Raw genomic sequence first — 23,150 nt, 5'->3', positions numbered from 1 at the left:
ATGTAGGTTGTAGCCAGGAAAGGCATTATTTTGGCTAAGAGAGCAACGTTATCCAACAAGCTTCAGCGAAATCATATTGAATTCAGCATAAGCCCTCCTTAGAAGGTATATATAATTGGATTTGTAGTGCCATCAGTAAGGAAAAGAGGGTAAGACATTAAGAGATGATGGTTTAGCTATTTTATTGCATTAATGTTAGTATTTCACTAATTATATTTTATATTGTATTGTATTATTTTATTGATGTAAATTATTATTATTATATAAAATATGCATGGAGGGGAAAGGGATGGAAGCATAGGGATGTATAACGTTTATATTTTTAACAGATTCAGATGATGAGATTTATGTGAAGAAGAGAACAAAGTCTAAGAAGGTGCTCCAAGACAGCGATAGCGAAAAAGAAGACCTCGTTCCTGAGAAATCAGAGGCTTCAGAGGTGGAAGGTGCGAAGGAATATGAGGATACGTTTCTTGCTAAGGAGAAGGGATCCAGCCCAGCTCTGCTTGACAGCAATGGCAGTGATGCTGAGGACCTATTGCCTAGGCTTCCATGGGAAAGCCCCAAGAAAAATGGGAAGAAACACAAAACGTATGGCGTGAAACAAAGCGAAGGAAAAGAAAAAGGTAGTCCAAGGAGAAGGAGGACGAAGAAAGAAAAGAGCACGAAGGCCATTAGACAGGCGTCAAAGAAGGAAAAAACGCAAGAGCGAAAGGTATGACGGGAAGGAGGGGAGCACTTTGCAGAACTGTGCTTTCATGCATTGACTTGAACCCCTGTGGTGTGCCATTTTAGCATTATAGTAGCCCAACTCACTACTGTCTCAGGAGAAAAGAAGACCGAGGCCTGTTACAGACAGCCAAAGTAAAGCTGCTTCGGGTCTCTTTGGAGGTATGCTGTTTAAATGATGCATGCATCCTAAGAATCCGGAAGCTGCACCAAAGCTGCACTCCAGTGCTTAGGAATGGAGTGTGGCTTTGGCGCGACCTCTGGACTCTTAGGACCCATGCATCATTTAAATAGCATACCTCCAAAGAGACCCGAAGCAGCTTTATTTTGGCAGTCTGTAACAGGCCCCAGTCTAGATAAATATGACCCAAGTGTTCTCGATTTGACACTTTAGACTGTGGATAAGATTGCATGATGGAATGTTTCTCACTTGGAAGAAAACCCCACAACTGATACATGTCACATTGAATGTGGAAAATAAATCACAGAGGGCATAAAAAGAGTTGATAAAGAGGTGCTTCTTTGTCAGAGGCTTTGTTAACTGAGGTATGCCTATATAGTATGTATTTGAAATGGGTATCGAAGGAACGAGGAGATCAATTTTTAATTCAGTTTTTAATTCTGTTTCCCTTGGGTCAGGAGGACGGCGAGGAGTTTACTTTTAATGACAGCGGGTGCCTGTTGGCTGATAAAGACCTCTTTGAGAACGGCTTGGAGGAAGAGGAACAAGACGGGGATTCCCTTTTCCAAGATGAAGAATCGCTGGAATCAATAAAAGCTGCGGCGAAGGAGGAAATGAGAAAAAAGGTAAATTCTACCGAATCATTCCAAAAAATCGAAGCAAAGTGGTTTATTTTCGTTTTCTTGAGCCAACTGCCAGGTAGCCTGCATTCTCACCTGCAGAAATAATCCAGTTTGATATCAGTTCAACTGCCATGGCTATAGAAACCTGGGATCTTTAGTTTTGTAAGATATTTAACCACTTCAGACCCAGAATTCCATAGCATTGAGCCATAGCAGTTCAAGTGGTGTCAAAGTGGATTATTTCTGCAGTGCAGATGCAGTGGCAAGGAGATCAGTACGTTGAAATAAAGGGTGTAGGAAGCTTCCAAATGTACTACTGTGGTGGAGCACACCTGCAAAGTGTGGCAGTCCAGTGTACTGGGCAGCAACCAGCTCTGACTGGCCAAATGTGCCACAGCAATCTTAAAAACCTTTGGGATCAAGGAAATTAGCATTGTGTGTGATAAATCTGTAAGCATGTCTCACTTTTGTGGGAGATGAGATTTGACTGAATCCTCTCCCTTCATCTTAGTCCAAACTGCTGTTTACTGATGCTGAAGATTATGAACGTGTGATGGATGAAAATGTGGAGCCACTGTTAAAAGAGCCTAGAAAGGTAAAAAAAAATATTCATGTGCTCTTGTTTTTAGCTTTCCTTCTGATGTCAAAGTTTTTTTTTTTGGGAAGGGGAAATGGTGACGATTTGCATGGTACTTAAAGACCACTATATCCTCCATCTTTGGTATGTCATATTTTTAATTCTTTGAGTAATGTGCTGGCCATATATATATATATATATATATATATATATATATATATATAATCTACCTTACATTTGTGAGCGTGTTCACTTCCATGTTGTTCATATTAGGAGCGGAAGGCAGCCAAGTTAAGTAAAGAAGCCATGAAGAAGCTGCACAGTGAGACCCAGCGGCTTCTTAGAGGTAAGAGTTAAAGAGTCTATGCATGATTCTGTAAAACATGTGAACTTATCCTTATTGTGGTTGTGTATCAGTAAGATGATTTATGCTTTCCCTCCTTGCGCTACATAAGGTGGTCTAATGTCCTTGTTTCCTTCTCTGGTAGAAGCCACTGTGTCACTCCCATATCACCTACCGGAGGCCAAAAGCGTCCATGAATTCTTCAAACGTAAACCTCGCCCTGTCTTCCAGGGCAGTGCAATGACTTTGCTAAAGTAAGTCAAGCCTGGCTTAAAATGGGCAAATACACACACACACACACACACACACACACACACACACACACGGGTGTTGGTTGGGAAATATTGTATCATCTCCCTTTTCGATCCCAAACGAAAGAGCAATTTATACATTGCTGTGTCTGGATATTGGCCGAATCTGTGAAATTGTATATTTTCATACTCTTCTTTCAAGGTTATCAGGCTAAACTATTATTATGTTCTATGTTTCTTTTGTATGTCTCCCTTGTGTGTTCACATGACAGCATTCAAGGCAGTGGAAGGTGATGCTAGCTTGACTGTTTTTCTTGACAGGTCGACTAAATATCAACCGAATCTTGATGAAGAAAGTGCTGTTCCAAAGAAATCTGGCGCCAGTGGCAATGAGAGTGAGAAAGAGCAACCTGACCAGTCGCCAGTGAGAGAACTGGGAGAGGGGGTTAATCCAGAGGATTCGACTTTCCTGGACCCTACATTGGTGAACACAGGTGGCTCTTCTACTGAGAAAGTGGAAAAAACAACAGGAGATTGCCTTGAGCAAAATGAACAGAATAGTGATTCCAAACCTGAGTGCCTTAGAGAGGAGTGGACTTCTGACAATCAAGAAAAGCATAGCCAAATCACCACTGAATGCCTCAAATCACTGGAGAATAAAGAGGAAGGAAGTGCCCTTCAGCAAAGAGAGGAGTTGCCACCAGGACCTTGCACAGGGCCCAAAGAAACTGTCCAGCCACCAGAAGCTGCATTGGTACCTACTGGTGAAAAGACAAAGAAGTCCAAACTGGATCGGCTTCGGGAGCTGGGGGTGGACCTGACAGTCAAGCCTAGACTGTGTTCAGAGGATGATTCGTTTATTGATCTTGACGAACCTAAGCCTAACAAAGGTATGGTGCCAGATTTGTATTTGCATTCTTACGCCATGTTTGTAGAGTTTTGATCTTTACTCCTTTATAGAGTCACCGCCTTCTGCAAGAATTCAGGGAACCCCAAGCAGAGATGGACACAGTGGTTAAATTGTTAACAGGAAGGCTCCTGTTCTTCACCTGGACCAGTTCTGCTAATTTTAGCTGGATCTTGTTGATCGAATTGGCTAATAAAAAATAAAGACTGCAGAAATACAAAAGAAATGATTCTAATACTACAGTATTTTTTTCCTTTTTAACAAAGGGGTCAAACCAGAACTTGAAGCACTGAAAGAACGTTTTGCGAAGCATGCCCTTCATGCTGCCAAACCAAAGGCGGAGCGAGCGGTGAGCTTGAATATTATTCGTAAAGAGACGACTAATGAAGGCAAGGAGGAGCTGAAAGCAGATGTGGTGCCGGTGATACTGGCAGCAGAGACTGTAGAAGATGCCATCCCCACAAAGCCAGGTATGCTTAAGGGAGCAGAAGCGCAAGGGTTGTTTGTATGACTGGGGAAACATTTTTGCCCCCAGTAATCAGATTCCAATTTGCCAACAGCTTTAGCAGGCCAGCAGTAGCTAGAACTAAGGGAATGGGACACAGATATCATTCTTACCAGTTAGGACATTTCTCTACCAAGCATACAAAGCATGGTTTGATTTCGCCCAGGGATAAGACCCAGTACAATAATTCAGGTTGTAGATCCCAGGCTGCAAAATGGAGCTTAGTTGCAGTCCACTTGCAAGCATCTGCAGTGATGCTTTCTGGCCTTCCTGATCCTGATTTATTTAGCCTTTCTTTGTAGGTTTGTTGGTAACTGCTGAACATCAGCACTCTGCCTTGTTGCAGTGGTCTTGACAGTGAATGATAGGAGGAAGGAAAACCCTGGTCTGGCTTACTGAGTTGCACCAGCTTTGTGGGTTAGCCTTGGCCAGATACAGGTGTATATTGATGCTGTTCTGTAAGTAGAGATGTGGTGTTTTATTTTTCTACAGGACATTTTCCACACCCTTTCTACTTACCTACCTAACTGCTTCACATATGTATAGTTGTCTGGGCTGGGCTGTTCTGTTGCAATCAATCGTTTTAGATGGACTAAATATAGGATATGGGCTTCTAATTATTCTTCTAAGTCGGGGCGGAAAGGTGAGGGCTCTTGTCTTGACCAGTTTTAATCCCCAAAGCAAAATGTTTCCCGACAGTGTCATTTTTAAAGAAGAGACCTTGCTATTTGATAAGGGAAGAGTCTGCATCTTTGATGCAGAATCCAAAGGAAAAATCAAATGCCCTAGCTATGCCTGGGGAAGCGTGCTTTGTGATAGTGAAACTTTGAATTCTTTAGTGGCATCAACTGCTCTGGGGCCTGCCTATCAACAGGAAGATCTGTTGAGTAAAACATGCTTTCAGCTAGGTTTAAAAATCCAGAGAATCAAGCAATGCCGAGAACACAGGAGTTGTATGTTTTAGGCAAGCATAAGCCTGGCCTCATCTTCACTGATCGACTTCTGTATGCTCAGTTTATCCTAGCCCAGAAGTCTTGACTCTCTCAGTCAGCACTTTGGTTTGTGCAACTTTTGCCTCTGTTTCAAATAAATTACCCAGGCTTTTAAAATAAACTGAATAGCTTCATTAAAATATTAGCCCAAGGTGGTACAGTAACTGTGTGTGTATGAACTGTGCATCTAATATTTATGCTTTCCTGGCTGTCCAGGTGAAAAGTTATGTATGCTGAAGGCTAAGCTGCAGGAGGCCATGAAGCTCCGCAGGATAGAAGAACGCCAGAAGCGACAAGCATTGTTTAAACTGGATAATGAGGAGATGATGGAGGAGGAGGAGGAAGAAGAGGAGGAGGAGGAAGAAATGACAGATGAATCTGATGAAGAGGAGGAGGAGGAAGGCAATAAAGAGGTCTTCCCTTTCTTTTCTTTTCTTTTTGTCTACATTGGCAAGTTTTAGAGGGTTGCTGATTGTTCACAAATTGTCCAGGAACTAAGACAGTTGGGAATTTGTGCCATGTTTCATACTGGCCCTTTGCCAGGGAGATAAAAGTTCTTTGAAATGTGACAAATCATCATATTTTAGTGTCCTAAAGGCTCCAGCTGCCCAGAGAAAGGCAATGAAGAGCAGATTTTCCTTTGTCCAATGGTTTGGGCAAAGCTTCAGGTAGTTTTGTAGGCGGAAGCGTGTATGCACCCCATTTGCCATGTCCAATTGATCAGGAAACAATTTCCTTCTGTGAAAAGGGGGTTAATGGAGTAATTAGGGTGTCCAGCCATGGAATGCTGAAGTGCCTCTTTCCATACCTTGCAACAGCTGTGATCATGAAATACCAAATACAGGATGGTATAAAATGAGATCAAGATTAACATAATTATGCCCTTCAGACATCTTAGCAGCAAAGAACTCCAGTAACAAACAGTATAGTTGTGAGTGGCACAGGTTGAGCAGTGCTTTGCCCTGCCGCATTCTCCTTTTCCTTTAGTGATTTGGATTTGTACAAGTACCGTACAACCATGAACACATTCTGCCCATGAGAAGGCCATGACCTGAAAATCTTTCTCCTGGTGTTCTCTCAGAAGCAAACTTTTGAACCTGGAGGTAGCATATAGCCATTGCAACTGATAGCCATCGATTGCTGTATTCCCCTGGGTTTTGTTGAATTCTACAGGCTGATAATTTTTTTATTTAGAAGGTTTAATTAAAGATCTGCAATTTCACTTTTGAATTCTTCAAGAACTCTCAAGTGGATACTGTCTGCACCCTATGATTCAATTGTTTGTAGCTTACCAATGAGGTCTAGCACTTTGTCTCTTGTTAGTACTATTTGCCTCTTGGAAACACGCATTCATGCTCAGTTATTTCCCCTGTATCTTCAGCAGTTGCATTCAAGGCAGGTTGGAGGGCTTGCCCATAGGCGACTGATTGGCCACCATGTGAACATGTTGTCAAATTGCATAGGACTTTGGTCTGATCCAGTATGATTCTCATTAAGAGTCCTCACTTCCTCTGGAGGGTACACTTTTCAAGTGAATTAATTCTCTTTTGCTCACTTGTGTTACTCTTTTAGAGTATAGAGTATCTTCTTGATGAGGCAGAAGAGGACAATGAGGAGCTAGAAGAGCAGGCGGTTGAAGATGGTGACAAAGAAACAGACAAGGAATCCATTGATGAGGATCCGGTGGCCAAGCCTGTGCACTTCAGGGCTGTTCCAAAGCCGCCTTCCACAGAGTCGACATTGTTGCTGTTCAAGGATAATTCTTCAAAAACAGGGTACATTTTGCCATTTGTGCATCAAAAGCATATATGTATTGTGTCTAGATCTGAAATACAAATTGCCTGTTGTCTTACGTTAGGTAGTACCAACAGCCTCTTGGCAACAGTTATGTTCACTCACATTCATTCATGCTAATTTCTTTGAATACTGCCATATGTAGAACAATCCTTTAAAAAAAAGAATATGATTACCTTACATTGGCTACACTTGTTTCTGACAGATGTTCTCTTCCCTGTGAAAAGGCTGAGATGGAAGAAGTCATGGACAAACGGCCGGAGAAGCTGGGTAAAACACCTGCCCACTTTTTCAGTTGGCATCTATTTTGAGCAGTGCACTTTTCTGTTAAGAACCTTCCCTTGAAATATCTTGCCTAACTCTCTTCCTATGTTACCAAAAGCTGAGAGACCTATCATAGTCACTTATGGAATATATTTGGATTTGGCAGAGAGGAGATCCCAGAAGCAAGTCCCTGCTCACCTGTAAAGCGAACTAGCTTTGTCAGATTACTAGTTTGCTGCTTAAACAACTTCACTTGGTTTTGTGAAGCTAAAATATTTTTCCCTGCTTAGGGGAAGTAAATAATGAAAGTAAATAATGCATGTGGACTCAGAGGGAGCTGAAGAGTGTTTTTATTGGGTTGGGTGATTCGTTTTGGTGTCTCTGGGTACTGTCCACCCATGTTGAAAGCACCCAGACTTTAAACACAGTCTATGGTAAATGAAATATTATTTATTTGTTACATTACTATGCTTTGGTTCTTCTAAAATCAGTTTCTCCCCACCACTTCCCTTAGAAGATGAAGATTCCTTTTTGCTGCCAAATTTGGCCAAGGAGAACAGCCACAACAGCAGCTTTGAGCTCATTGGTTCCATGATTCCCTCCTATCAACCTTGTAATAAGCAACTCGCACGTGGGGGCAACTTCTTGTCTGCCGTTGGTGCGGTGCGCTCTCCTTCACCTGGCTTTTTCAAAACAAGCTTTGTCAGTACTGCGTCCAAGGTAAGCTTTTTTAAGCTTTGCAGTCTTAACTGATTCCAAGTGGTCACTAGGGTTGCATCTACACTGCAGAGTTAATGCAGTTTGACAGCGCTTGAGCCTTCTCTGCCATGACTCAAGGCTTTGGAATTCTGAGATTTGTAGTGAGATATTTAGCCTTTCACAGAGAAAGCTCACAGAGAGTTCTGGCGCCACAACAAACTACAAATCCTGATTCCATAGGATTGTACCATGATAGTTTAACCAGTAGTTTTTCTTTTGGGGCGTCTGCTTAGAGCTCAGGAAAGGCATCTGAGCCATCCCTCCCCATTGAAGATTCACAAGATCTCTACAATGCTACATCTGAAGAGAAAAGTCCAGTTCGAGCAGCTGGGAGGTTCCAGTTCCAGTTTTCCTTAGAAGATGACACTCAGAGTCAGTTGCTTGATTCAGATGGGTAGGTAGCTGTACAAAGCTGTCTTTCTTATATTGGCAATGGTTTCAAAAATGTGATTAAAATATCATTCCTAAAATAATTTTCCAGTGACTGTTCTGTGAGTGGTTTGAATGTTGGACCAGGACTTTGGAGACCAGGGTTCGAATCCCTGCTTGGCCATGGGAACCCACTGGGTGAATGCACCTTAGGGTTGCCATAAGTTGGAAACAACTTGAAGGCTTACAACATGTGCACATGTTGCATTAAATACAGTGGGACTTAGTAAGTGTGCCTAGAATTGTCTGGCATGGATCTTTAAGTCCGTAGAACAGATAAAGAGAGTGATAAAATGCATCTGTTGTTCTTCAATTGGATTCTTGCTATCAGAAATAGAAACTGCCAATTCACTACTGGGAAAAAATGAAAAGAATTTGAGTTATTAGGCAAGATGCTGCCATCAGCTTCCAGTGAATGCAGAATCTTGGAAAGAAATAGGATTGCTGTGGGCATTTATTCTACATCTGAGGGCAGTCCTCAGAGAAGTGGTTTCCTGAGGTTTCTGTGTTATAACATTAAACCAGGTGAGACTGCTTTGGTGAAAGTAAACAACTTATAATAGCTACACACAAATTTTGCTTTAGGTTTTTGAACGTTGGTCATCAGCAGAACAAATACCAGTCGTCCAAGAGCCGCCTGCCTTTGGCTAGCATGGATGAGAATGCAATGGATGCCAATATGGATGAGCTGTTGGATCTCTGTTCTGGACAATTCGGTTCTCAGGACAAGCCACCTAGCACTTACGGCAGCAAGAAGCCAAACATGGAAGAACTGCTTAACCTTTGCTCTGGAAAGTTTGCATCTCAAGGCAAGTCCTAAGTCTTATTCCTCACAGCAAGAGAGAGTGCAGACTGTAAGCCCAAGTTGTGTCCTTGGTCTTTAGTAGGTTGAAAACTAAATCCAGAGAGAATACTTAATTCAGACCAAAACACTTGCAGGCAGATGAGGAACGTAAGCTATTCCATACCTAGTTCTGGCCAGGAAATTGTATCTCAATATTTTTAATGGACTATTAATTGTTAAAGTCATTTTACCCATTCTTTTCATTTATACTATGGGGTAAAGTGTGGGCAACATGCAGCTACTGAGGCTGTTTAGTAGCCCTGTGGTTCCATCCTGGACCCCACTAAAGGTTCTCCCCAAACTCTTGGGGAAGGGAAGGACATTGCCTGTTCCTGAAATTCATGATTGGAGTAGAACAAAGCTCCCCCATTAGCAATAAACAAAATCTTTTTTTACTTCTGGCCACTTCCGTTTCGATTTTGTGCAGTGGTTTTTGCATTTTTGTGAGCGGGTGAAACTGGCTGGTCCTGTGTTTGGAAAATTGTTTCAAAGTACAGGTACTTTGATTTTCCAAAAATCTTGTTTCTGAATGGAGACCTCTCCAGTGCTGTTAGTATGCTACTTAAGAGTATTCCCTCCTATTTCATCTGGGGAAGACTGGATGCTGACCATGGCCTACCAGCATGGTTGCATGACCTCTCAATTCTGATTGCTTTCTCAGATTCTCCCATTCGAGCCTCTTCAGCACCCTCTAAGCTGGAAAAAGAGGACAGCACTGATGACGCCATGGCAGAGGCAGTAGCTCTTTGTTCTGGCTCTTTCCCAAAGGACAGGTGAGGATCTGGAGGACAGGGATGTGCAAAGTATCAAGTCCCTTGTCAGTTTTTCTGTTCACTTCAGTGGACGGGATCATAAAAAGGATGTATTTTAATAGACCAGACTTAGTTGCATCTGCATATCAAAGCTTTCCAGTTCTGGTGCTTCCTCTTGCTCATTTTCTCCCCAAGATTAGCCATGCTTTGTTTGAACGCTGCAGCACCTTGGATTCCTCTCTGCCTATGGTGCTCTTTCAGTTCTTATCTTGTTCTGTTATGGCTCATTAGGTGGGACAGGTTATATAGCAACTTAAACTGACATGTTTAACCTCTGTTCCATTCCAGAAGTATAATTTCTTCTAACCTCCCATTTCTGTACTTGTAGGGAAGATGAAGAAGAAGAGTTTGGCGATTTCCAGTTGGTAACTGATGACCATCCCTTTGATAGTGAAGAAGTGAGTATCATCAGTATTATGCATCTTTGCAGGGTTTTTTTCTGAACAAGCTTAGAGAGTTGGGTTGTATCACTTTACCTCCGTTCGCACAAGTTAATGCAGGAATGTCATCCAACATCTCCACTACAGCCTTCTAAAACATCATGGGGAAAACCCCTGGAATATGTTTTCCATGTTGAAGACAGCTGAAGGTGTTGAAAATCTTGACATTGTGAGCATCACATTGGATTTTAGCCTTTGCATGCAGCCAAAACTTGAAAATATCATTTTTACCTAATAGAGCAAGGGCATCATGGTGCAAATGAACTGCCTTATTCAAGTTTCATCTACAGATTGAATCTCCCTTATCCAAAATGTTTGGGCCCAGAAGTGCTTTGGATTTCATTTTTTTTTCAGATTGGAATATCTTCAGAATATTGAAATGGTAGAGAGTAATAAAGAACAGTAAACAATACACCCATGCACTGCCTGAATTTCTGAATGTAATATTTTCTGGATTAACAGGATGAGAAGAGCAAAGGGGGGGAGGAAGAAGAAGAAGAAGAAGAAGAAGAGGAAGGGAGCGAGGAGGAAGAAGAAGAGGGTGAAGCTGAATCGGAAATTGATGATGAAGAGGAAGTGTTGAGACGAAGAGAAGGATTGAAGAAGAAATTGTAAGTAAATCCTTGTAGCCTTGCCAACGTAGAATGCTATTGTAGTTTTGCTATATTCAGAGGAAATGCAGAAGCTGAAGCTAAACGAAACACACAAAAAATGTACACTTGAAGGATGCAAGTAACAGAACATTCCAGTGTCTTGCCTGAGAAGATTAGCAAACTTTAAGCTATGACTACTGGAGATTGCTGCTCCAACAAAGGGTGCACTTGTATAAATAATGCAGTTTGACACCACTTTAACTGCCCTGGTTCCATCCTACAGAACGGTGTGCCTTCCCACAGTCCTAAGTAGTATAGCCAGTGATGAGGCATGCTGAGGGTTATAGTCCATCAATATCTGACCTGCCTCCTGACTCTCATCTTTACCTTAGACAACACAAATGGAACTTGGAGGCTGAGGATTCGGAAAATCTCCCTTAGCACTAAGTGGCTAACAGGCTAGTGAACGTTTTTATAGGCTTGCAACATTCCTGGGCTCATTTGCAAGGCTGACATACTGTTGAAAATTCTCAAATTTTTTTGCATAGGATTATACAACTTTGTAATATACTTGAAGCTGCCAGGAGTTGCATATGCACTTTGCCCGCCATAAAATGTTGAGAAGTTGGTGTGACAGGTATTGCCAAGACATAATGATCTCAGACAGAGGTGCTGAGATAATACCAGAAGGAAGGTAAACATGAGGAGCCTGTACCAGGTTGCTTCTGTGAAAGAGTCTAGCTGTAAAAACAAACAAGGAATGGTATCGGAACAAGAGAGAAAATATGTGTATTAATTAGAATGAATAAAACTTTAGCCCACTTTGAAATTGTGTGCAGTTTAATTAGACAGTGTTAACTTTTGCTGGTCAGTTCTGACAGTGAAGGTCACAGGACTGGATATATAGGCGCGTTACAGACCGCCCCTTTGGGGCGGCCTGTAGGCCCACCTTTCCCCGCTGGATCGGGGCCTCAGTGGCCAGAGCAGCAGCCGCTGAGGCCCCAATCCGCCGCTTTCCGGGCTGCGGGGAAGCGACAAAAGGCCCCTTCCCCGCAGCCTGGAAAGGGGTGTCCTTGGGGCTTCAAGCCCCAAGGACACCCCGCGGCGGCGGGGAGAAGGAAAAAGGGGCCGTTTGGCCCCTTTCTCCTTTGGCCCGCTGGGCGCAGCCATCTGAAGGCTGCGCCCAGCGGACCAAACCAGGAAGGAGCTCCGAAACGGAGCTCCTGGGGTCGCGGAAAGGGCACCCTAGGCGCCCTGCCGCGACCCCAATACGTCACAACCGCGCCGCCTCGTTTGGAGGCAGCGCGGTTGTGACGTATCGATGACAGCGGCCGTGTGGAACGGCCGCTGCCATTTTGTGCGCGTGCAGCATGGACTAGGGTTAGGGCGGTGCGGAAGCACCGCCCCGCCTTAACCCTAGTACGCGCTGTGCGCGTACTTTTAAGCCCATGTGTAACGGGCCATAGTTTCTTAATAAAGGTTTTCTCAGAATTTTATTACTGAGTCTGGATTTCTCAACTTGGTATCCTGCCAGATGTTACAGAAGCCTTGCACTTCCAGTCTATTGTAGTTCAGTGATTTTGGTCTATGTTGGTGCTATATAAAGTTTAGCTAGTATCTTCTCCAGATATAAATGCCTTTTTTGAAACAGCAAAGCAGAACAAGCGACAGAGAGTGTGTCTGTACCTGAGAGCTGAATTTGAGGTTCTTTGGTAGTCAGGTGCTGGTTCTTCTGGACAAGATGAGTCCCTGGTTTGTCATGGTCAACAATACTTTAAATCCTTTAAAACTCAACTTGTTTTTCCTCTTCCCCATCTCCCCTTGGAACTATTTAGTATATTGCAGGACTTCATGGAAGATGAGGCTGAGCTTTCGGGGAGCGAAGTGGGAAGTGAAGATGAATATGATGGCGAGGAACTTGATGAATACGAAGAAGAAGTCCTTGATGAGAATCTCCCTACTGATGCGGAGCTGCAGGATCAAGTTAACAAGATACACATGTCAGTATCTGTGGAGTCATCCATGTGTGGAACTTAAGTGATGTCTTTTTTTTTTGTGGAAGTATGGCTTCTTTTTCAAGTGAAGACCAATCTCAGTTTCCTTTCCTTGCCTGGGTACCACTTTAGGAAGGTGATGCTGGACGATGACAAACGGCAGCTGCGCTTCTATCAAGAGAGATACCTTGCTGATGGAGACCTGCACAATGACGGCCCTGGGAGGATGAGAAAGTTCAGGTGGAAGAACATAGGTAGAGTATTGACAGAAGGAGGTCTGGGCAACTCTTGACCCACCAAGTCAGTGCCATCAGTCAGTCACATATAACTTGGATACATGCTGAGCCTCCCATCTTTGGAACTGCAAAATACAAAATACTCCAAACTCCAAAATTGTCCACATGGGTGACTGAGATAGTGACACTTTTGCTTTCTCATGGTTCAGTGTATACATACTTGTTTCATGCACAAAATTATTAAAAATATTGTGTATAAAATGACCTTTAGGCTATGTGTATGCGATGTATATGAAAGGTAAATGAATTTCATCTTTAGACGTGGGTTTAATCTCCAGGATCTCTCTCTCTCTCTCTCTCTCTCTCTCTCTCTCTCTCTCTATATATATATATATATATATATATATATATATATATGCAAATATTCCAAAATTCAAAACACTTCAGGTCCTAGGCATTTCAGATAAGCGAGACTCATCCTGAGTACTGTTTGATAACTTTTCTGTTTCAGTAGTGATAAGCAGGTAGAAAACCAAAGGAAGATGGCTTTGATGGCTACCAAACATGGCTCGTTTTTCTGGGTCCCACTCAAGGAAGTGAGAAACATGCCTTTTTTATCTTTAACACTTTGATTCTAAATGTTTTGTGACTGAATACCTTTCTCAGGAATGGGCAACCTCAGGGTCTATGGGCCAGTTTGGCAGCCATCCTGGACAACACCAGTGCCTCCTACTAAAACTGAAGTATTGGGAAGCCCCCTTCTAGTTTTAAGAAACTCATATTATTTTTTACTTTTTGGAAACCAAAGTAAGAGACATGTGGGGCTGTGTTCCTTGGAAAACAGGGGGTCTGGTAGGACACTAGGCTCTACGAGTGAAAGAAAGATGCATGTTACACCCCAATCTGTTCACTGTTCCACTGGGGAAGTGTTGTTTGAACCTTGTTCCAAGTCTTCCCCACACTGCCAACAGTGATTTTTTTCTCTCTGCAATTACAAGTTTACTTTTTAATGGAACAATTCAGATTGGAGAGGCAAGAACTGATTCTCTTTCTGTATCTCTTAGATGACTCCTCTCAGATGGATATGTTTCACAAAGATGGTGAGGACGAGGATGAGAATGAGGAGCATCTACAGGAGACAGAGGCCAAGTGGAGGAAGGAGCGCTTTGAGCGGGAGCAGTGGCTTCGGGAGCAGGTGACCAGTTTAGCCTAGCTGGGTTTGTCCAGGACCATTCCCTTTTACCTTCTTTTATCCAAGCATGATCACTTATGGGACGAATTTAAAGTCTGTCTATCTATCTATCTATCTATCTATCTATCTATCTATAGTGTAATGTGTGATGAAGACACAAATGCCTTTGAAAACATGTTGTTTGTCATGGAAGGGATTGACTCCATGAAAGGGACACTTGTTGGCAAATGTGGGTGTGAAATAAAATGGCGCTGGATTGAGTAGACAGGGTGCAGCTCCCACATTGACCTCAAACATATTGGTGCTGTTTCTACTACAGAAATAACCAGTGCACTACGTTGCAGCTGGAAGAGAATTCAAAACAAAATTTTGTAATCCCTCTGCCCTGTTTTCTACCAGAAACGTTATTTTTGTGGTGGCTGAGAACGTGTCCTATAGCCTGTGCGCCAACTGTTGGCTGCTTCAGCCTTTGACGCTTTTTAAAAAGCAGAACACTGGCTAGCAAGACCTTTGTTTCAGCTGTTGCATCTTATGTATTTACTTCTTCCCGCTTGTTTAAAACTCCCTAGTCTAACAACGGACCTTTTTATTTGCAGTCAGAGAAAGGGGAAGAGGAAGATATCGACGAGAACAGCCAGTTCATGAAACTTGCAAAGAAAGTCACTGCTAAGTCCCTACAAAATAAAGGTATGTCTGTTTCTTTTGGAGCACTTGTGGATGCTAACTCTTGGATCACAGAACCCTAAGAACTTAATAATAGAACTGTAAAAAGGGAAGGAAGCGGCAATAAAGGTCATATCCTTCTTTACCAAAGAGTTACTGGGCCTCACAAAATTGGGATTCTGGAGCCATGGCATTTAAAATGGTGTCAGGCTGCATTATTTCTACAGTGTAGATGCACCCAGTGTTTCATCTTCCCCCCTGCAAAGCTTTCTCATCCCTTTTTCCTCCTCCTCTAATCCTAGCAACCACCCCAGCAGCAGTTCAGGAATCAAAGTCGCTACCAAGAAATCCATTTGAAACATTTTGTCCTGCCAGCCATCCCCAGGTTAGTAGCATAGTGGGTGGATTAAAGGGAAGAAATATCACCTTGCAGCTAAAGTGCTTCTTTTAAAGAAGAGTTCGTGCGTTGTTTTTTCATCACACATGTCAAATTGCACAGTGGAGGTTCCCACACATTTGAGCATGTAGGAGAGCATTTTGTTGTGGGGGTTTTAATATCTAATTTAAAATTTGGGGGGCAGTGTTCTGTATCAGCTAAGAAATAAGCTCCTGGCTTACTTCTCTGAAGGCCTAAATGATCTTCAGTGGGCTCAGCCAACCTGCTTGAAACGTACACCTCTGGATAACCTTCTCCTTGCTTTATAGCTGAAGAACGGATCCCTGCTGAACCGGCCCAAGGAGGTCTTGCAGAAACTGGCAGCCATGTCAGACCTCAACCCAAACGCCCCGAGGAACTCGCGAAACTTTGTCTTCCAGACGCTCTCCCCAGTTAAAAGCAAAGAGCCCACAGAGCAGTCCAAGCCTAAGGTAAATGTTTGATTTATTTGAGTAGGGTAGTTACTTAGACTGTATTTAGAATCATAGAATCATAGAACCGTAGAGTTGGAAGAGACCACAAGGGCCATCCAGTCCAACCCCCTGCCATGCAGGAAATCACAATCAAAGCATCCCCGACAGATGGCCATCCAGCCTCTGCTTGAAGACCTCCAAAGAAGGAGACTCCAGACTCAGTATGTTTAAGGACGCTTTTCAGTGTGGGGAGGAAAAAGAGAAAAATGTGTTTTTGTCTGGCAAGTAAATTGGCAGACACTCCTTATGTAGACCCTGCTACTATTATTCCTTAGAAATAACACCTTGAATGTGCTTCCAGTATATTTTTCACCACACTTTGAAGGGCCCCCTTTCATGCGTAAACACCATAGATGTTTAAATCCCTGTCTGATGTTTAGATAGTGTATTCCATATCAGTTGCTATCCACCCTTGGTAGCCCAGCCTACTACTTGCTTTGAAAGATCAGTAGTAACAATGCCAGGAAAGACCACCAACAGAAACCCTGGTAGTGGCTATCAATCCTGTGTGGATGGCTTAAACTAGAATGACTTTACATTTGCCCTTTGAATCCTTTGCATGCCCTTTGGCTTGCCTATGTTGGTCCTGTTTGGAGAGTGCCTGATTTAGCGATGGATTGAGAATGCATCTACACTTTACAAATAATGCAGTTTGACACCATTTTTAAGTGCTCCAGCTCCATCCTATGGAATCCCAGGATTTGTAGTTTTACCATTTCTTAGCCTTCTCTGCCAGAGTGCTGGTGCCTCACCAAACTACGAATCCCAGAATTCTGTAGGATTGGAGCCATGGCAGTTAAAGCTGTGTCAAACTGCATTATTTCTACAGTGTCGATGCATCTGAAGCCTTCCTTGGAAGCCCCTTGTAATTTTGTTATCTGATTCTTAGAGCAATAGATTGGATCCTTGCTTAGCTTAAAGGTTTGATTCATTGAGGAAATCCTAAGCTGCTTGTTCAGCCACCTGTAGAAAAATAAGGATACTGAGCAACATGGACAGGAATACCGCTTTAAATTTAGTTCTTTAACAGTGTCTGATGTTGATAATACATGTCAGTGTAGGTTAAGATAGGGATAACTTTTAAGTGCTAGAAAGTTGCAGACTGAGTTGCGGCGCTGCTATCTCGACTCTTGCTGTCTTCCAGGTCAAGAAAAGAGTTCCCGTTCCTATTGCAACGCCTTCTCCCAAACGGCCCCGTCTTGATGGCACTTCAGCACAACAAATCCGGAGCATATTCCAGTATCTGGAGAGATAAAAGAGACGGATGGGTTACATGGGTTGCTGCCACATCCAATCCAGTTCCATCTGCTTTCCATACTGCCCAGGTATCCAAAAGTGAGTCATTCCAGCATGGATCTCCCTAATCTGAGAAACCCAGGGCTGTATGGATAATAGCCACTTGAATGAGCCAGAGCTCAGGGTACTACCTGAGATTCTCAGGTACAAAGGGGACAGCAAGGAAAAAGAAGGTATGATTTACCTAAATGGATGCATCATCAAATCCAGCATTAATTGTGAACTTTCATTTTTCCACATTGGCTTGTCTTGGACTCAATGTACATTGGACTCACAAGAAGTGCTCTGTATTGAGGGACTGTGGATTAAATGTTTCCATGCCTTTTGCCACTTACAAAGGCTGGGTATATTTTTCTCCTCCGTTTCCCCACTGTTGTTGAAAGTATCTTGTAAAGCTCCTTCTTTCTCTCTCCACCAAATCAAGGTTTGCTGTTAACTTCTCTAAGAGACCATTTTGTACTGTAGGCCAAGATATAGAAATCCATTTCCTCCTGTGCCCCACGCCTCATTCTTATGCTCTTTTTTCCTCAACAAAACCTTGAATTTGTATCAAGGAAGAAGATGGAAGCAGGGCAAAGTCTTGTTCTGCCAGTTGTGTCTCTCTTCCAGTTGTCCATAAGTTTATATGAACAAGTTAAAGCTTTTAAAATGAAAAGTAGAGACCTAGAGAAAAAGGGTCTTGTTTTACAGTCCCAGTCAGTTTTGAAGCAGGATTTGAAATCTGGAAGGTGAATGAAATAATGCAGTATGCTTCTGGACTACATTTTGAATGTTTGCACTGAAAACTTTATAGAGCAATATCCTGCCTGTTGCTTCACATCCATTCACTTCATTCCTCCAGTGAATTTCGGTCTTGGAGGAATGTATTTTCATGCTTTTTATTCCTGCTAGATTGTAAATTTATTTTGTCAGTATGTTTGTCTGAGTGCATATTGTATGTGGGTGTGTGCTGTGTATTAAAAAAAGTTAAATTGGTTGTGCGTGGTATCTATAAAGTCTTGTGGTACTCCGCAAATATGCTTTCTTAATAAAGGTGTTACTTTTAATCTTTAGAAGTTGGAAATGAAGATTTCACGGGAAGGTCTTTGAATGGTGTTTTCATACCATTTTCCATGGAAGGTAAAGCAGTTTTTGCCCTGGGGAAGTGGTTGTGTATCAGTTCATATTATTGTGTAGCAGTTTGAGTTTGGGTCCAGTTTGTTCTAGAACCCATTTATTGGTCTTTTTATCAGTATACCATATCTGCAGAACTCTCCTCCAGCACCACATCTCAAATGACCTGATATTATATATATATATATATATATATATATATATATATATATAGCACTGTAGGTTTACACAGCGCTGTACATGCAATCCATTAAAATAAAATAAAGACCTGCCAGTGGCATACACTCTGCAAGGAACAATGGAGATTAATACATATATTAAATTAGAAGCAATAAAATAACACAGGTTAAAACAGCGTAGGCTAACAATCATGTAAGGCCTGGGAATGCTTCCCTAAACAAGATTTTTATCCCCATTACTTATCTCCATTGTCCAGCGTTTGCAACCATACATAAAAATGGGTGCTCCTTATTTTTAAATATGGTCAGGCCTCCACATTTGCGGCTTTGACTTTTGCGAATTCATGGATTTAATATGCTCTCTCTAGAAATTTCTAGGTCCTCCAGAGCAACTCCATTGACAGTGTCTGCAGAAATCATGCTGGAGGTCCAAAAGATTCCTAGAGAATTATTATTTATATGTCCCGCCTCTTCCAAGGATTGAAGTGGGATTACATCATTAAAATAATACAATGCAATTGAACAGTCAATAAAATACTAATACTGAATTATACATCCCTATTAGTTCCATAAAATCTCCAAACATCAATTCATATACCATCATACCGTGTGCCTTTTTTTTACGTGGGGGATCCATTCCACACCACCCCCCTGCATAAAAAAATTGCGTATGCTTGAGCCCCATTAAAAGTAATGGGGCTCGTGCATGTGGCGGTGGCGTGGCGGTGCATGCGCGCCATGAGTGCTTGCCTCATTGGTCTAAATGGGATGCGCCGCCCCTTGCGCCCCGCTCGGCTTTGATAGATTGCACAGATTCATAGAATCATAGAGTTGGAAGAGACCACAAGGGCCATCCAGTCCAAACCCCTGCCATGCAGGAAATCTAATTCAAAGCATCCCCGATAGCTGGCCATCCAGCCTCTGTTTGAAGACCTCTAAGGAAGGAGACTCCACTACACTCCAAGGGAGTGTGTTCCACTGTCAAACAGGCCTTACTATCAGGAAGTTCCTCCTAATGTTGAGGTGGAATCTCTTTTGCTGTAGCTTGCATCCATTGCTCTATTGTGTCCTATTCTCTGGAGCAGCAGAAAACAAGCTTGCTCCCTCCTCAATATGACATCCTTTCAAATATTTAAACAGGGCTATCATATCACCTCTTAACCTTCTCTTCTCCAGGCTAAACATCCCCAGCTCCCTAAGTCATTCCTCATAGGGCTGAAAGCTGCGTATAGTGCATCTACGTATGACGTGGGCGCACTGTACTTGGGGGGGGGGTCTTAATCATCATCTCTATATCAAATCCGATGGGAAAGCCCGCCAGAAGAGATCCGCCTTTAGTGCCTTCTTAAAGGCATCTAAGGTAGTGATAAGAAGGATCTCCTCCAGCAGACTATTCCATAATTTAGGGGCTGCAGCAGTGAATACTCTATGGGAAGTTGTGGTTAATTGAGTATTACCATGTTCCAACAAATTCTCCCCCGATGTTCTGAGTATGTGGGGTGGATTATATAGGGAGAGGTGTTCCCGCTGGTAACTCAGGCCCGAGCCACATAGGGCTTTAATGACCAACACCTTGTATTGCACCCAGAAGCTAATTGGCAAATGCTCTAGGAATTTGTAGGTCTTCCTATGCAATTCTGTAGTCAACGTCCAGCAGATGTTGATCGTTGAGTTGCACTAGAAGACCTAGAAATATGTATTTGTGGGTTTTTATTTGTGCTTTTCCCACTTTCACTGGGGGTCCTAACCCTAGTGAATGTGGAGGACCCACTGTAATATGCACTCTCAGCCACGGGAGGGAGCAGTTGAGAAATAAAGACTGATTTGATTTGGGCCAAGGAAAGAGAATTAAACATGAGAAGGGATTTGCTTTCGTTAAATGACCGCTGCTAGTGGAAAACACCAGCCGCTGAGCAACCTGCGAGCTGCTCTTGCCCAAAGCTCTGCCATGTTCAAAAACCTTGCTTTTTTATCACATAGTTCCAGCAAACCTCATTGGATTCCTGCTTCCAAAGGAGGACAATCTGTGCAAGCTGCTGCAGCCCTTGGTTTTGTTAACTCTCCAGCCATCCTGTGGCTTTTGGCCACAGATGAGAGAGAGGGAGGCATGAGATACTCCATTTTGCAAAAGGAAAGCAGCTCTAAATGATCAGAAGAGAGCTAGTGTGGTATAGTGGTCTTGGTGTTGGACTAGTATCAGGAATTTGCTGGGGTAAACTCTATTTTTTGCCCTTCCCAGTAGTCTCAGGTAAAAGCAAACTTCTGCAACCTCTCCTAGCTTGCATAGTCTTCCTCTTTAATAATGCTGGTCATTTTGACCACACTCTGATGTTGCTTGGCCAGCTGCGTCCAAATGTGTGACATGTTGGCGCGTATGTGATGGGTCTCAGTTTATTATGGACCATCCCTATTCTGCTTTCTTCATTGCTGGGAAGCATTATATATATATATATATATATATATATACACACACACACTCATGTATAAGTCTAGAAATTTAGGTCAAAAAATTGACTCAAAAAACCTGAGTCGACTTTATTCACTGGTCAATGTAAGTACTATATCTTAACTCTAATTTAAAAGAAGGAACCATCCCTTGGTGAAAAGCAAGAGTATACTCTGTCCTGGAAGCACCGACCCCTCTACTCTCTCATCCATCCATTCTTTTTAAGAGTAAGCACAAAGAGTTATGTCTGCTGGAATTTTGTAAGTTCTTAGACATTATTTTGCTTTGCTTCATCCTTCAGATCTTTTGCTATATGACCCTAAGTTTTACCCTCGACTTATCCATGGGTCATAGCAAAATCCATCATTTTGGCCCCAAAACTTGCCCTCGACTTATACATGGGGTCGACTTATAGTCAAGTATATACAGCATGCATATATCTTGGTTGACCCAAATCTGAAAACACCAACTACAGGTGCTGGCAAAACATCAGGAATAAACTCTTCCAGAACATGGCCATATAGCCCGAAAAACCCACAAAAACTAAAGGTTGGTGGATTTTTTATTTACTATGTGGCCAACACGGCTAACCCTTGGATATATCCTGCCCTTGTTAGCATCCCTGGTTCGCAGGCGAGGAAATGAAAAAGAGATTAAAAGGCACAAGGCAGCCTGCTTATAACCCATGTTAAAGGTTAACATTGCAAACGTTTTCCCAACCATCGCTCTCTTGCTTCTCCATCCTTTCTCTCTTGCAACTGTGACAGGTCTTTGGGGTCTCTGGAAGCATGCACTCCATTATTAGATTAGCTCACTTTTTTCCTTTCCTGAGAGATGCGGAGAAAGGGATGGTGGAAGGTGGGAAAGGAGGGTGGAAGGGGGCGAAAGAAAAAAATACACCACACAACCCTATTTGTTTGTCTTGTCTAATTTAATTTCTGTTATTTATCAAAGAGACAGGCTATTTGAGAAACCAGATGGACCCAGGCTAGAAATGATCTGTAGTTTCAAGGTGTGAAAAATGGCTTTGGAGTGGACAAGCCAAGGAGCTTTGTGTGGGTTTGGGGTGAGCAGGCCCCCCCTTGCCTTGCCTTCATCCTCAATCTTTCATCACATTCCCCCTTTTTCCCCATCAAACAACCCCTTTCAATTCTGTCCCTGAGGTTAAAGGACAAGATTTATGCCTTGGGTTAAAGGAAGACAGCCTTATGTCTCTTTCGAAAGCCAGAGACGACCGACCCATTTTTGTTTCAGTTGTTGGAAAGTATCTCATTACTTTAAATATCTTGGAATGACTTGGGATGTCTCCTGGAGCCATGAAATATGTATTTAAGTTTGTTCGTTTTTCGGCAGTGGCGCGCAGGTGTGGAAATGGCGCAGCCTCCCATTCTCCTTTGGGCTTAATATTTCCCCCGTCATCTTCATCAGAGAACCACATCGATGGTTGTGCAACATGGATTTCGGTTGCTTGGTTTTGCTTAGAGCCACAGAACGTCTTAATTGACAAACGCGTTTCGGTTTGTTGTTGTTTTCTGTAGGAACGTGTTTTGTTTTCTTATACCTGCGTAACGGAGATGGCTAAAAAATAGGTGTCTGGGGGGGGGAACATGTTGAATTTGTCATCTTGTAGAATCAGAACTTTTTAGTTGTTTTTAAAATAAGTTTTAAAGCTTCTTGTTGTTGTTATATGCCTTCAAGTCGTTTCTGACTTATGTCAACTCTTAGGTGACCCTATTATAGGATTTTTGGGGGACTGAGAGTGTGCCCAAAGTCACTCTTTGGGTTTCCATTACTGAGCAGGGAATCGAACTCTGGTCTCCCAGAGAGTCAAAGTCCAATGCTCAAACCACTGTATCACACTGGCTCTTTGTTCTTCTTGTGCGCCTTCAAGTCATTTCCAACTTATGGCAACCCTAAGGCTTGGGTTTTCTTGGCATGTTTCTTCAGAAAGGTTTTGCCATTGCCATCCTTTGAGGCCGAGAGAGTGCAATGTGCCTATAGCCACCCAATGGGTTTCCATGGCAGAGCTGGGATTCGAACCCTGGCTTCCTAGTGTCTTAGTCCAACACTCAAACCATT

At 42.7% G+C, this 23,150-nt stretch overlaps 1 protein-coding gene across 1 annotated transcript in view; it reads left to right on the top strand.

The window, feature by feature from the left end:
* The window catches only part of CLSPN (claspin), a 21,874-nt gene extending 3,521 nt beyond the window's left edge, over positions 1-18,353 (top strand). The window contains exons 3-25 of the mRNA XM_089478415.1: positions 330-715; positions 1,369-1,536; positions 2,045-2,128; positions 2,384-2,456; positions 2,599-2,707; positions 3,026-3,594; positions 3,878-4,081; positions 5,325-5,521; positions 6,681-6,883; positions 7,108-7,172; positions 7,681-7,886; positions 8,159-8,319; positions 8,940-9,163; positions 9,860-9,971; positions 10,339-10,408; positions 10,913-11,061; positions 12,879-13,043; positions 13,170-13,291; positions 14,338-14,468; positions 15,062-15,152; positions 15,431-15,513; positions 15,834-15,995; positions 17,182-18,353. Of these exons, the coding sequence (XP_089334541.1) occupies positions 330-715; positions 1,369-1,536; positions 2,045-2,128; positions 2,384-2,456; positions 2,599-2,707; positions 3,026-3,594; positions 3,878-4,081; positions 5,325-5,521; positions 6,681-6,883; positions 7,108-7,172; positions 7,681-7,886; positions 8,159-8,319; positions 8,940-9,163; positions 9,860-9,971; positions 10,339-10,408; positions 10,913-11,061; positions 12,879-13,043; positions 13,170-13,291; positions 14,338-14,468; positions 15,062-15,152; positions 15,431-15,513; positions 15,834-15,995; positions 17,182-17,292 (3,845 nt within the window). The 3' untranslated portion in view covers positions 17,293-18,353. The remainder of the gene's footprint in view (positions 1-329; positions 716-1,368; positions 1,537-2,044; positions 2,129-2,383; positions 2,457-2,598; positions 2,708-3,025; positions 3,595-3,877; positions 4,082-5,324; positions 5,522-6,680; positions 6,884-7,107; positions 7,173-7,680; positions 7,887-8,158; positions 8,320-8,939; positions 9,164-9,859; positions 9,972-10,338; positions 10,409-10,912; positions 11,062-12,878; positions 13,044-13,169; positions 13,292-14,337; positions 14,469-15,061; positions 15,153-15,430; positions 15,514-15,833; positions 15,996-17,181) is intronic.
* The last annotated feature ends 4,797 nt before the right edge of the window (positions 18,354-23,150 follow it).

Source organism: Sceloporus occidentalis, unplaced genomic scaffold (assembly GCF_023333645.1).
Source record: "Sceloporus occidentalis isolate IW3139 unplaced genomic scaffold, rSceOcc1.0.p SCAF_13, whole genome shotgun sequence".
Classification (NCBI taxonomy): Eukaryota; Metazoa; Chordata; class Lepidosauria; order Squamata; family Phrynosomatidae; genus Sceloporus; species Sceloporus occidentalis.
Note: the sequence above shows the minus strand (reverse complement) of the source record. Positions and strands in the feature narration are given on the sequence as shown.